The sequence below is a fragment of the Panthera onca genome, chromosome F1 (genome assembly GCF_046562875.1).
Source record: "Panthera onca isolate mPanOnc1 chromosome F1, mPanOnc1 haplotype 2, whole genome shotgun sequence".
NCBI classification, from domain to species: Eukaryota; Metazoa; Chordata; class Mammalia; order Carnivora; family Felidae; genus Panthera; species Panthera onca.
The window spans coordinates 7389541-7404086 of NC_138355.1; the positions used below are offsets into that span (position 1 = coordinate 7389541).

A 14546-nucleotide genomic window follows, 5' to 3' on the forward strand; every position below is an offset into this window, starting at 1 on the left:
GGTCTATAAACAGGAGTTTGTACTCACTGCGTCTTCCCTTGGAGGGGATACGTTGGCTGAAGTCGTGCTGAGCTGACCTGCTTGGGGTTCAGATGCCCTCAGGACCTACTTACGCTCCTGTCAATGCAAAACAGACCCAAGAATTCTCGATTTACCATTCTTTAGATGTTTCGTAGGTTTTAATAAGGACCTTAGAGATTCCTTCCTTTGCAACCAGGAAGGAATAATTCAGGTGCGCTAATTAGGTTCCATGCACTCACCGCTCTTGGGGACGGTCCTAATGAGGGATTTTCTTTTTTTCTTGCTGCGTGCTCCCCAAGGGGGCTCTTATTAGAGGAGGAGGAGACCCGCAGTCACAGCGGAAGGTAGGCCGTGTCAGGCAGGGCCCTCCAGAGAAACAGAAGCAATAGGATGTGCGCACATATGGAAAGAGGATGCGGGTCCCCGACACATCAACTGGGTCACGCGGGATATGGAGGGGGCTGACCAGGCTTAAATAACGAGCCGTGTGTGTGTGTGTGTGTGTGTGTGTGTGTGTGTGTGTGTGTGTGTGTCTGGGGGTGCAGCCTGAGCCGGCTCAGGAAGCTGCAGCTCCTGGAGCAAGTCCCTTGTCTGGTTTGTGCCTGAGTGACTTAGGACTTGCCTGGGTGGTGGGACAGGGAGGGGCTTCCCAACCCCCGGGGACCCCGAGCTGGAAGGTTCTCCGTCAGTTGTCCCGGTAGAGGAACACAGCCGCGCGCAGACGGGAGAGGGCGGCTTGCCCAGGTGTTCCTACCCGAAGTCACGCGCTGCTGGTGGGTTGGGAGAAGGGGGCCTTGGTGAAAGATGAATAGCCTTCATCCCTGGCTCCCCAGACACTTGTGTGCAGAGGAAGGGGTGCCGCGTTGAGGGGGGCGCCCCTGGGGGAGGGCGGATCCCGGCTGTGAGGGGCCCCCGGGAGCACTGGGCCAACACCTCTCGGCCCGTTAGCCCGGCTCTGCGCCGCCTCGTGCCCGGGGTGGACGCCGGGACGCCCGGCGCCGCCCACCGGCGGCCGGGAGGGGACAGGGCCGTGCAGCCGCCCCCACGAGGGATGCGCGCTCCCGGGGGTCCCTGCCGGTCCCCACGGGCCTGTGCGCGCACCCGGCGTGGGCTAGAGCTAGGTCTCTACTGCTCAGAGGAACCGTATCAGGCAGAGGCTATTACCTGCTCAGCTCTGGTGCGAGGGGGAGGGGGACGTGGTGGCCGCGGGGTGGGAGGGACGGCGACCCCCAGCTGCTCCGCCTTACGCCCCGGACAGCGTGTGCCGCGTGGTCCGGGGACGCTGCCCCGCGGCAGCTGCAGAGCGAGGCCTGCGGCGTTACGTGGACGGACGGACGTCCTCTCGGCTCAGTCAGCGCGGCGGTGGTGTGCGCGTGCGTGCGCGTGTCTGTGCGTGTGCGCGTGCGCCCGGGGGCATGCGTGTGCTTGCGTGTGTGCGCGTGCGTGTGTGCGTGCGTGCATGCGTGTGTGCGTGTGTGTGTGTGCACGCTAACGTTCGCGTCACGAGTCGGTAGGTGGTGGCTTCGGAGTGACCGTCTGGAGCCTGCGGCGGGGCCTGCTCAGCCTGTGAAGGACTCTGACCGGGAATCACCCTCCAGGCGTCCCTTCCATAAGCGCGTTCAATCTCATTACCAAAATCGAACCAGGAGGCTCGTGAATTAACGTCTTAGAAACTATATATTTTTTGGTAAACTAGGAGGTACTGAAGACCCGTGGCGGCCCCGAAAACTACGCGCTCCACCCTCCTCGCTTGGGTGAGGGTGTGGGACCCAGCATGTCCCCTCCCGAGCGAGGCTCTGGGTCTAGCACTGCACGCAATCACACGTGCCCTCTGCCGGATGAAGGACTGGCCACCCCGGCCACCAGGACTGGCCTACGTGAGCCTTTCCTGCTAGGGTGTCCTCAGGGTGCCCAAGGGCAAGGTCGGCGGTGCCCCTGTGGGCTCCTTGACTCACAACCACAGACATGTGGCAGCGACCCACCTGCGGTGTCTTCCTTAACCATACCCCTGGGAGTGAGGTTTAGGGAGAGGGGACCATACAGCCCTGTCTACCTCTGACAGATGGGGGCCACGGACGTTTGCAATGAACGGACAAGCGCTGAATGAGAGAAGTGGCCCACGGCGTCCGGCAGCATGTGGTCTGTGGAGGGACCAACATGTGTCGGTCTGCTACCTCCTATCCGCTGAGCACTTTGCAGAATCTGACATCCTTCGCACGGTGGGTTTGTTCAACCTCCGCACAAGCCCAGGGGCCCTGGGCAGACAGATGCGGCTCCTACCCTCGGCATCTCCCTCAAAGTCAAGGGCCAGATGCAATTCTCCAATCAGCACCCAGGCTTCCCGACTCCTTGGCCGGGAGTTGAGACGCATGTCAGAATCCTCAGGGAAGCTTTCCCAGAACAAGCATATTTTTCATGTACCTAAAACTCCCTTTCTGAGAGTGATTACCCAAACCCTCTGTATCGTAACACTTATTTTGTGCCGGCCCCGTGCTTAGACACCAGGGGCCGCAGGAAGGGCTTCTTTCTGCCCTGGGAAGAGCTGCCCCGCCCCCAACATGCCACCAGACTGTAAGGACTATTTTGAGCTTGATAATTCTGTGCTTGAAAAACAGCAAATGCAAGAAGCGTGCTCTCATCTCTCCTTTTCTTCCTGAAAACAGGAGGTGAGTCTCCCATGTGAAAGATGCCCTTCCAGAACCCAGAGAAAAGAACTCTCATCATCAAGTGAGGGCAGGGGGAGTGGAGGCTGAGAGGAACCAGCAAGCAGACCTGAGAAAAATAACTCCTCTTCCTCAGTCTCTCCATGTATTTGTTTCCACAACTGCCTCTCTTGGTTCAATCTAGCAGAAAAGCATTTCGAGGGGCGCCTGCGTGGCTGACGGTTGAGCGTCTGACTCTTGATTTCGGCTCAGGTCATGATCTCGTGGTCCGTGAGTCCGGGCTCTGCACTGACAGTGCGGAGTCTGCTTGGGATTCTGTCTGTTTCTCTCTGTCTCGCTCTGTCTCTCTCTCTCTCTCAATAAATAAACTATTTAAAACAAAAAAGCATTTTGATTTTGCCACTCCTTTGGGTTTTCATTTCTGTACGAAAGCTCAGTGTCATGTCAAACTTATACTGAAGTGTATATGCTTTTACCCCGTTTATCCGTCTTATGTCAATTAAATTCCCAGGCTCAGCCATGACCCTAGTTGGACAGAGGTAACATTTTGCCTGCCCTACACCTCCACAAGCCTGTTGTTTGGGGACAGACACACACATTCTGTACATGTATACAGAGAACTTGGAACCACTTTGGAACCTTGGCACATACCTGTGGAGTGAACACATAGCAGAATCAGGGAAGTGGAAGTTTTCAGAGAGGAAGAGGTGACTGTGATGGGACCATCGCCCATCACAGCTTCCAAGCATTGCTCAGGGTGGACAATTCAAAACACGCCGCTCTCAGTGTATAAAATGCTTTATGCTGTTTTATCCCTCTTGGTACAGCTATTTCTCTTCTAGGAGTTTATCCTAAGGGACTTGTCAGAGAGTGGAGAAGAGATTTCTGTTCAACATGTTTGTTATAGTGTAATTTATTCTAGCTAAAAAGTAGAAACAATTTTAAGGTCTAACAGCAGGGAATTGTACCGAAATGATGGTCTGTCTACCCAATGGAATATTCTGCAGCTTTTAAAAGCCAATTGCAGGAGCACATGAACTGACCGGGAGTAAATGTGCATGGTAGGATTGTTAAGGGGGGAAGAAAGCAGATTCCGAAAGGGTTGGTGTCTGTGTGTGTTTATAAAATAATGACAGCGATTCTCTCCGGAGTGAGATTAAAGGCCATTTTTATTTTCTATTACCAGCTTTTCAAAAGTCCAGTTAAAGAGCGAAAGGCCTTCCTCTCGGGGGCCCTGCTGCTTCGTGGATTTCTGTGGCCTTTACTTTGAGTTTTTCTTCTGAGCACACGCAAGGTATACGCACACCTCTGGAGCCAAGACCTCCGGGGAGGGAAGGAGGCACAAAGGATGGGCTGATGGAGGGCACCTCGATGATTTGGGAATGAAAACCCAACAGCACAGTGTTTACCCAGCGTGCAGGTAGACACTGAGCACCGAAGCAGCTTCTTAGGGTGGCCTCCGGGTCACCTCCCCTGCTGGAGAAGCCTGGTGGCCCTGGGGGACAGCTATGCCTCATCCTCTAAGCCCTTCTGCCTTCTACATCCTTCTTGAACTCTTGGCAAACGCAGGGGGAGGCTCCCAAGCAGTGGCTGGGAGATCTGGTTGGGGGGGGGGGGGTGGTTTGGGGAAGGCACGGGGCACGCTCAGCCTGGGGCCTCTCCTCTGTCCCAGCAGAGGGCCCCAGGGCCGGGGGCCTGCCTGGGGGCTCCATGGAGAGAGAACTTCCAGAGCAGAGATGCATTGACCTGCAGCTGACCTGCACTCGTTCCCTCGCCCTCACTCCCCCTCTCCTTGCCCTCCCAACCCCAGGGCCTAAGATTCTTCTGCATGTGAGGCCTGGCTAAGGGCCTAACAGAGGAAAGCGGGTATGTGTTGGGGTTGGTGGGGGCCTTCACCCTGCATTGAGGGGGACTGTCTGTTTGTAATGGGTTTCCGTTTGCCAGCCAATCTTGCCAGCTTAACCAACCGAGTTCTTGAAGCCCGGAGTGTGTTTAATTCATCAGCAGCCAGCAGTGCCAAAGCAGGGACAGAGCAAGTGCCCAATAAGGGTTTGTTCAGTGATTGCTTTATGAATGTTCAGCAGGGATCCAAGTGCTTGAGCAGTCTTGGAGAGAAAGGCTTCAGGAGGCCAGAAGCCAAGGCTGGTAAGTGGTTGGGAGGTCAAGGCTATGTACGTATTGAACCAAGGGCATGGGTTTGACCCAGTGTTGGGCCTGGTGCTTCTACTGCACCGTGAATTGGGGACTTAATCCCAACTGGGCATTTGCAAATGCAGACCTCGGGTCCTTTTGTTAAGGGTGTTGGAAATCTCAGCAGACTTCTGCCCAGGTGTTTTCTGTTCTGCCTTCTTCTCCCAAAGGTCATCCATCCGTCCATCTGCCCACCCGTCCATCCATCCATCCATTCATCCAACCATCCACCCACCCATTTATCCATCCATCCACCCATTTAGCCATCCATCCATCCATCCATCTGTCCTTCCAACCTTCCATCCATCCTTCCTTCCCTTTCCTTCCTTCCATCCATCCATCCATCCATCCAATTAATATTGCTTGAGTACCCACTACATCCCAGACTCTGTTCTAGATGAAGATATAGAAGAACGAGAGGCTCCCATGGGTGCTGGGAACACACCAGCTGCTGACAGGCCAAAGCATTTACACTCCAAGTGCTCTATATAAGAGTTTTCTAGAAACTAAGCCTTCACCTGGAAGAGCAAGTGGAAGCGTCAGCCACAGAGACACTGTTCTCCATGCAGGTGCAAGGACGGCCCAATCTCCTATTGCCATAAATGGTGTTGCCTTGCTCCATTTCTATGGCCTTCCAGTGTCCAGGGGCATCTGGACGAGGGTGCCATGGTGGACAGAGTGTTCATGTTCTGAGATGAAAACGCAGGATCAAGAGGGAAAAAGAATAAGAGTAACACTAGGAACAATTTTGAGAGTTTAATGGTTTTAGAGACAAATACAGTAAGATCATACATTTGGACCATTTCTTCCCAAAGTTAGGAGTGAGGGGGTTGGAACCAGTTCTGGATGCTCTCTTCTCTCGGGGAGGGGTGGGGCGGTGCTCAGGGTCAGGCAACACCTCCACTGTCCTTCTATTGAAGGCATCATTTCTAGAAAACCCTTATGGCTTATGGCTTAGACCTTCTCAAGAACTTATGGCTTCTGCCTGGAGTGGCCCAAAGGGGGCCCAGGAAGGTCTGGTGTGTGATTCGGGAAGAACGGCGGGGAGCCTGGGAGGTGGGGGTGCCAGGCCCACACTGCCGGGTAGGAGACCCGGAGTCAGAGCAGGGCCGCGTGTGTTTGCTCTGAGCGGCCAGCTGCCCTCTCTCGCGGGAGGGGGGAAGAGCACGCGGATGTGTGCACGGATGTGGTACCAACATCTTGGCAAGTGCCTCGCTGCTCCTCAGGGGTCGGGACGGGACGAGACTGTCCTTGCCGGGGAGGGGTACTCTCGGAGACCTTTTCTTAGGCTCTGATCTCGTTTTGCTTTCTTACCTGAGTGCACCTGGTTGCAGCTCACACCAGCACGGTTGTGACAAGGGGTTGTGTGTCCAGCCCAGGCCGGACTGAGAGCGTCTCTGCCCTGTGCAAGCCTCCGACACCGGGCCGCGGAGAGGCACCGTGCCAACGAAAATACCACATCAAGACCACGCCTCTCCACACTCACACGTGTGACCCCAGCCCGGCGGCTGACCCTCAGGGAGGCCGAACAGTGAGGGGGTGGAGGGAGCTCTGTGACTCAGCCCCCACGTGCACCTGGCCCCGGCCGAGCATCTGAACTTGGAGGCCAGCCCCACAGCGGAATAAGGCAGGCCCCATCCCGGGAGCTCCCTAGGGGACCGGGAGAAAACCCCCAGCCAAGGGGTTGCTCTAGTGTGCAGAACCCACATCCCAGACCCTGAACTGTTTTCCCCTCTCAACAGGATACATTGGATAGAGAGGCATCCAGGACTCTGAGTAGAAGAGAAGTGAACATTTAATGCCACTATAGTTTGATTCTTTTTAAACACCAGATTCTTTTTTTGACAACATTTTACACCTCATATGCCACAAAAGGTCCGAGATCATAGCCGGCAAACACTATCTTCACATTGCAAATGGCACACAGCTTCATGGATTCATGTCATCAGTTTTTGAGAACTAGAACCTCCTTTTCCAGACTGTTCTCCGGGTAGACTGCTCATATTCATCATGATCAAGCCAGCAGCTAACTTGTATATAGCTACGTGAGGGCCCATACACAAAACCCAGCCTGTCTGCAAATAGGTTGCTGGGACCTGCCCAAGTACAGAATCGGTGAATTTCAGACTTTAACAAGTGACCTTTATTAAAAAGTTTTAACGGCAAACACTCGTAAGCTGAAGAACTTGATTTTTTCAAACGGCACCAATCTTTTATCCAAACAGTGAATTTAAAACGACAACGTTAAATACTACCATCGAATTTGGAAACAAGATTTGGTGGACGCGTCCGAGAACTGGCTGTTTCTGATACAATAAATGACTTGGCAGGCCTTGTCTCCAATTTCCAAACCGGCCCATTTCTACAGATAAGCATATCTCTATATACATACATACATGATGAGAGCGGCAGGAACCACGACAATCGTTTAGCACAATGTCCTCGTGTTACAGATTAGAAAACGGAGTTAGGGAGTGTGGCCGAGGCCATAGGACTTTCGACGAAACTGGACTCAGAACTCCGGTTTTCGGTCCTATGCTGTTCCATTGCGTCACATCCCTTCTGTACACATGCCCCCATCTACACCCCGTGCACGCATGAGCGCCAGCACAGAGGCATGACGGACGTTCACGTATTCACACACCTCACAGGAAGAGCCCAAGATGCCGGACTCAAGTCACGTCCCGCTATAAAACTACTCTGTGGACTTGGGCCGCTCACGGACTCTTGACTTCAGTTTCCTCATGTATAAATGATTATCCCCAGCTCCTAACACAGAGCTTGAATGTCTTCAAAGCACTTCCCATCGATGATACCATTTTCTCTCCACACTATCCCAGAAGGGCAGCTATGGTGACCCCCGATCTCCCGCTGGGGAGCCCGAGGCCCGGCCAAGTGGAGCCACTGGCCCAAGGTTGCATAGCGAGGGAGGGAACGGGGCCTGGCCCCCGGCTTCCTTACTCCTGGCTCACGGCTTTTCTCCTAGGTATAGCTGCCTCTCAAATGAGACTACTGACCCCAGCCCCACCCTGCCTCTCAGGGACCCAGGGAGGGGACAAGATGCCTTAAGTATTACGGGCTGTAAGACTCAGTAAAGTGCTTTGGTTTCTCCAGGAAAAACAGGTACTATCCACATCCGGGGGAAGGAGATCTGGTCGCTTTCCCAAACCCCCTTCCGTAGCGCCTGACGGGTAGGTGGGGCTCTCTGGGGACGGCGTCAACCTACTACCGTCCACACTTTCCTCAGAATTCTCAGGTATTCCGTCCAGGCCTGTGGAGGCCAATTTCCAAGCCCATTATCATCAAATTCAAACTGAAGGGACCTTCCCCCCCTCAGCTATTCGCTATAGAAACAGCTTAGATTTTGAACTTAGCCCTGTACTTTGAGGATTGGACCCTAATCCCTGCTCTCCAGATTTATCTATCTTTCCTCCCCGGGGCCCGTGTCTCCATCAGCAGACCTCACTAGAGGGCGGGGAAAGAACAGCCAATGCCCCCGACTTACACTTTAATGCATAGCACTTGGATAGCGTTTCCAAGTGTGATGTATAAATAAAGGATAAAACACAAGTGATGCTATAAAACAATATCCTGAGTTTGCAAAGAAATTAAACTTCCTCCTAGGTTGAGCATGACCGTGGGCTGTTGGTTAGCCGTGGGGGGAATGAAGGCATGAGCCTTCTTAGCTGTGTCTGCGTGAAGCAGACGTGTGAGTGCCTGTATTGGAGAACTCACCCCTCCACGCACGGGCACAAGTCCGTCTGGAGAGTGTTCACTGGGTGCACTGAAGGCTCTCTACCGCCTCGAGCGCCATTCTGGGTCCGACATTATGACATCATTTCCGGTTCTGAGGAGGGCCACCCAAAAGCAGAATGTGTTTGTTCCGGAATGAATCAACTAGCTTCTAAGAATGGACAAAAAACTTTTTTGACAAGAAGGGCTTGAGCTACACAGGCTTCTCCTGGGTTGGAATTGGGCTTTTATCTGGAAATGAACAGTTTGTAATTTAAAAATATATATATATGTATTTTTGTCGGGAAAATTGCTAAGTGACACAAATTTGTGAGTCCTTACCCACAAGTGTTGATGGATATCTGCTGAAGGAGGGGGAAAGAGATATTATAGTCCAGAGAAACATAGTTTTTCTACCGCCTGTTTCTTGACCACCTCCCACCCCCCAGCTCCAAAACCCCTTTAGACCATTTGTTGGCAGTGTCCGTGAAACTGGGCATCTGGCTTTGTTTCATGTGCGACAGACAGTGGGCTGTGCTGGGCTTTCTCGGTGCAGCCAGGTCTCTCATGTGGCAGTGGTGAGGAGCGTCCCTCTGTCGCGGGACGCCAGGCAGTGGCAGGGAGACCCCGGGGACGGCGGGACCGGGCAGTTTATTTAGCATCAACTAGTTGTGACAAGACTTTCAACCTCTTTCTTACATGACATGGTTTCAGGGTTGAAAAGATGTTGCCTTTAAAAGTGAGGAAATCCTTTAGGATATGCTCAGAGTGCGCGAATATTCCAGAAGGAAAGAAAAATGAGTATATTCTCCTTGATTTCTTCTGGTTTCAATTGTCACATGGACTCATCTTTAGTAATTTCTTTTGCAGCCTGAAATCCTTTTGGGAATAAGGAACTTTAAAACATTCACTGCATAGTTTTTGGGGTGCCTCAACCACACATCAGCCCTGGCTAATGAGACTGGCCCCTGTGTCTGCAGCGACCAGTCGGTCGGCTCTTGGAAGACTGGCTCTCGGTCCCATGAAGCCCAGGTCAGTGAACTGCTTTCATACGGTGACACTTAAGGGTTACGGATTAATCCAAATTCACCATCAGCTTTAGAATCTGAAGTCCAGAGAAGAAGGGCCCCTTGCCCTTCACGAACAGAAATCCAAGAGCAGGCACAAGATGCAAATGCATGTGTCGGACCTTTGGAACCACCTTCCCGGATGGTATTTGTGGCCACGGTGAAGCCACTGCCATCTTCCAGGAGCACAGACTTCAAGCTCAAGACTAATTTCTGACAACTGGCCAGATTCTTGCCTGCGGGGTTCCCTGCACTGGGTTGCCATCTTCTCCCCCTTCCCCACCCCCCAGCTCAGGGTCCCTTGTATGACCCTCCCCCCTCCCTGCATCTGCACCAACTTCCCCGTGTTCAGAATAGCAACACAAGATAAAACAACGAACGCGGTGTTCTGATTTCGAATCTGGAAGAGATGAAAGTTAGCGACAACTTCTCCGTGATGGAGGGAGGAATTCAAGGGCAAGAAGATCAAAGGTTGCAGCTCTCAGGTGGGGACCGGAAGCCTGGGATAAAGCCAACTGTCACTCTGTCACAGCACAAAGCAGCATCATGAAAAGCACGATGGATTTACTCCGCGGGAAACAATATCACTACTTCCCTTTTGTCTTTGTCTGCCTGCGTTTTGTTCTGCTTAATGCTACACCTCACGCTAAACTATTTGGAGGGTGGAGGGCAGATTTCAGACGAGGAATTAAGGCTTTATGCATCGAAACGTTAATTTCAAATAAGAAATTTCCGGTCCTTCTATGTGTGGATAATGGGAGTTCTGTGCCATTCTCCTTGCCTTCTTGGGTTATCTGTCACCAAGACCAAAATGTGGAACCACTTATCTGGTCATTCAGCAAGGCATTCTTCAGTTAGTGGGATAGTTGGTCACACCTGCTTTCTTTTGTGCCCGAACAGCATCCTCTATAGTCAACTCACAGGTAGAACCAGGAACCAGCACGTGACAGCATGAAATTCATGACGTCTTCACATAGTTAATCAATACTAGGTACATAAAGATGTTTGCAGCTTACGTAGGTTTAAAAGAATGAAAGAAAAAGAAAAGAAAAAGCCAGAATGGACAACCTCCACACAAAGTTGTAGTCCTCAGCCTGGCTGACGACATCCCGTGAGACGTTCCATGGCGTGGCATCTTGGGGAAGCCAACTGGACTCAGTAAGATAGCTCTTGGTTTCACTCAATGCTTTTGCTCTCTTGTGGAGTTGCTACCAGTGTACGAAAGCAGGCTTCGGTAGGAGGAAAGATTCCACTAATTGAGATTTTAAGTTTCTGTAGATGTTTCCACTTGGCCTCACTCCAGGGAAAGCATCAGCACCCCCTTGCCTGGGGAAGCCTGCGCAGTGTGGTGACCTGGAAGCTGGGGGTGACGCACCGGGGAAAATGCTGAGTACGCGGGGTGCTCGTCAAGTGATTTGTTTCCAATGAAGACCAGAATACTCACCTTTGACAACTCCCCAATTAAAGGCTTTGCATGAAGCAGTATATTTCAGAGCAGAAACCCAAGGGGATGCAGACTCAAGGCTCAGAAGATGGGCATCCTTTGGCCAAGATCCAGAAGCTTCCACAACATTGCCATTGAACAAGTCTGTTCGTACAGGTGCTGTGAGACCAGAGGCGTGGCCAGAGCCTTGCACTGCCCCACAGGCTGGGGTTAAGGCTGAGGAGTGGGGTGGGAAGGCCCTGCTTCCCCACGTGATAGACAGACTTGTTAAACTAGGGAGATCGGTCCATTCCTAAACACTTCCACCATGTTTCTGCCCATCAGGCTCTCCGATGAGACCGTATCCTGCGTGTCCCTCTGTGTAGGAGCAGGCTCTGACAATGTGGAGCTCGACTTGTCATCCATGAGGCTGGCTTCCAGTCTAGGGGGCTGACTTCCAAACACTCGAGCCGCTAGCGCCATCTGTGCCTGTCCTGGCCAGTAAAGGGTCAGGTAGCCGGGCTCACGAGACCTCGGTTCCTATGTACCGAGTTCGGCTGAGTTTCGCCGGCACAGATGTGCACAGGTCTGTTTCCTTGGGGGGCAGCTGGGGCTGAGGTGCTGGGAAGCAGGGGCTGTCTAGCCTAGAAATAGGCTCCTGATGCTATGCTGCATTTGAGGGCAAACGTGAGTAGTATTCTCTGAGAGGCTGAGCCCTCTTAACCATGAGCAGGCGAGGGCCCTGACCTGGGAGGTAAGAGGAGGCTGCTGCTCCTCCACAGCTGGTCTCAGATAATCCGCTGACCACTCGGTGCCTTGGGGTTCCATCACTACAGTGGGTATGAGAGTCCCTAAGGGGGGGGGGTCGTGGTAGAATGAACATCTCAATCTGAGGCTTAGGTCCTACGTCGCTGGGACCTAAGACCTGGACAAAAGCCCTGGGCCCTGGCTTTTGGTGTGGTTCGCCACAGGAAACCTCTCCGCCTTCCGGTGCCAGGTCCGAGGGGACGAGCCTGTCCTTTCTAGGGATGGAGGCCTCGGGACATGGGAGACTGGGGACCGTTTGCACTGAAGCAGCACCCTGGACAACAGAGCCGTGGTGTGATCCCAACCTCCTTTGTTATTCTGAACCCATACTGTTGAGTCTCTGAGTACATTCTCTCAACTGGGGAAGATCCCCTGCTTCTAACAAACTCGCAAGACTGGAGAACAAAAAGTATGGCTCTCTTGAGTCGGTTCAAGCTCTCAATCCAGTCTTTGGAATCAAAACGACCATGGAGAATGTTTTGAGGGCCATGAAAAACCCCGGGTTTGTGGGCAAAGGAACGAGCACACGCATCGGGAAGGTGAAGATGTGTCGTCAGCAACAAACATCCCTCTCCAAGGGCACGTAAGGCCCGGGTCACACAGGCTTCTTTTCCCTTCAAAACGCGGCCCCCGTCGCCTCTCCCGTTCTCTCAAGCCCACGTGCACCTGCCCCACGAGTCCGCCCGCTGCCCCTGCCCCCTGCTGCGGGGTGGCGTCGAGTGTCACCTGCTGTTCCGACCTTCTCTGGAGACACACTGGCTTGTGCCCGTGCAGCCCCTATGCTCTGTGCAAGTGGCCTTAGCGGAAGAACCGTAAAGGACAGTTAACATTTATTCATAAGCAATACCGATTAGGGAACAGATCTACAAACACTACTTACGTAGAAACAGCAAGTCAGAAATCGGATCAAACACCAAGAGAAAACGAGCTGCAAATACATTTCAAAAAACGCATGGGGTTTGTTTTGTTTTGTGGTTGTTTCTGTCTGGACCAGCACCGTCTGGACACGAGAAAGTATGAACAGAAAGGTTTGGATAATAAAGATTTGCAAGGCACTTAATCAGTCGCTCTGGGGAATCCGCTGTTCGGTCTCGCTCCCGACAGCGATCCTGTGCGCGCCCTCGCCCCTTCCCACAAAGCCAGAGAAGAGAGAGGTCTCTTGCCAGCAGGACCCCTGTATAAACAAGTTCTTGAAAGTTCCTCAAAGTGCTTTTTCAGTCTCACGGGGCTTCCACGTCCTCGGGCTTTCCATCGTTTCCTCCTCCCACACGCGCGGCGTTCGCACCTTTCCTACAGAAAACACCAGAAAACTGCCTCCCGCTCAGCGCTCACTCCAGACTTGCACCAACCTTCATCCTCCTTCTGCTGTGTCCCAGCCGCCGGCACCAAGGGCCAGGCGAGGGGCTGGCTGTGGGGTCCCGGGGGGGCCAGGGGCTGGCAGGCCAGGCCGGCGCCTCACCGGCGCCGGGAGGTGATGTCGAAGCAGGTGACCATCATGAGGTGGGCCTTGCAGAAGTTGACACGGCTCTCCAGGCGCTCTGTCACGCACTCCAGCGCCTCGAGGTACTCCAGGGAATCCAGCTCCCAGACCTGCTCCAAGTCAACTGCAAAGGAGGAGAGGACTGGTGGAGATGCGGAGGGCACCTCCCGCTCACCACCTGCCGCCCCTGTGTCCCCCTGCCCGCTTCGCCGCCTCCCCGGGCTGGGACGGGACCCTGCCCGCCACCTGCATTTACACCGGGGCCCTCCGCTCTCACGGTGATTTCAGACCCCTCTCATTTTACGGAGACTCTACTGAGGGATCAGGCGACGCTCCAGCTCAGCTCACCCCCATCCACCTCCAGCACAGGCTGTGGGCCTCGACAGAGCCACTATTCTTTATTAATGATAAAATAAATCTCCAAGCCGGGGTGCAGAGAATCCCCTCCTTTCTGGGGGTCTCCTCACCTGAGTGACACTTATCCCTTTGTCTACGTACATTATGGTCGTTCTTCTCTGCGTATTTCTTCTCACAGCTGCACACAACTGCCTCTCTGAGCGGGTGGAGTAACCCGACCCTGTCTCCTGGCACCTCCTACTTTCACACACTCACTGGTGGTTCAGGAAATGACGAAGCCAACATCTATGATAATTAGGATCCCTTGCACTGGGCACACGAACTGAGATTTAGGACCCAGATGCCGTCCCCCAGGTTCGGGCCTGCACAGAGCGAACAGTCTGCTTCCTTCAGTCCCTAAAGAGCAGTTATCTGGGGCCATTCCCTCCTGTCCCCGGGCCCCTGCTCTGTCCAGCGGTGACTGGGCAGGTGGGGGCGGGGGGGTTGGGCTGCCTGGCACTGGCTTCAGGGCAGCCGCAGGGGGGCCCAGCGTGGACAGCAGCCAGGGTGGGGGGATGGCCCTGGAATCTGAGGTGGACACTTGCATTGCACTCTGGGTCAGCCATGGCTACCCTCCACCAGCTCAGGTGCCTTAAAAGCAAAATGAGAGTCACAGCCGCTACTCTGCCTCCTTTACCAAACTCGAGTTGCCACGGAGAGTACAATAAAAATGAGAGGTTGAAAGTGAACACGGCCCCAGAACTGTGACTCGAGTGCCGGGGAAATGCACGGGGTTCTCAAGAGGGCTGCCTCTTGTTACAGGTGCG

At 53.6% G+C, this 14546-nt stretch overlaps 1 protein-coding gene and 1 long non-coding RNA gene across 3 annotated transcripts in view; both read right to left on the reverse strand.

Moving 5' to 3' along the window:
• The window catches only part of LOC132686884 (uncharacterized), a 42238-nt gene extending 40903 nt beyond the window's left edge, over positions 1-1335 (reverse strand). Inside the window, exons 1-2 of the long non-coding RNA XR_009613896.2 lie at positions 1186-1335; positions 28-117 (exon numbers count right to left, since the gene is read on the reverse strand). This is a non-coding gene — a long non-coding RNA (uncharacterized LOC132686884). The remainder of the gene's footprint in view (positions 1-27; positions 118-1185) is intronic.
• An 11381-nt stretch (positions 1336-12716) lies between these two features.
• KIF26B (kinesin family member 26B) overlaps positions 12717-14546 on the reverse strand; it is a 464521-nt gene continuing 462691 nt past the window's right edge. For both annotated transcript variants that reach the window (XM_060644891.3, XM_060644893.3), the window contains one exon: positions 12717-13507. In XM_060644891.3, coding sequence (XP_060500874.3) covers positions 13359-13507 — 149 coding nt within the window. In that variant the 3' untranslated portion in view covers positions 12717-13358. The remainder of the gene's footprint in view (positions 13508-14546) is intronic.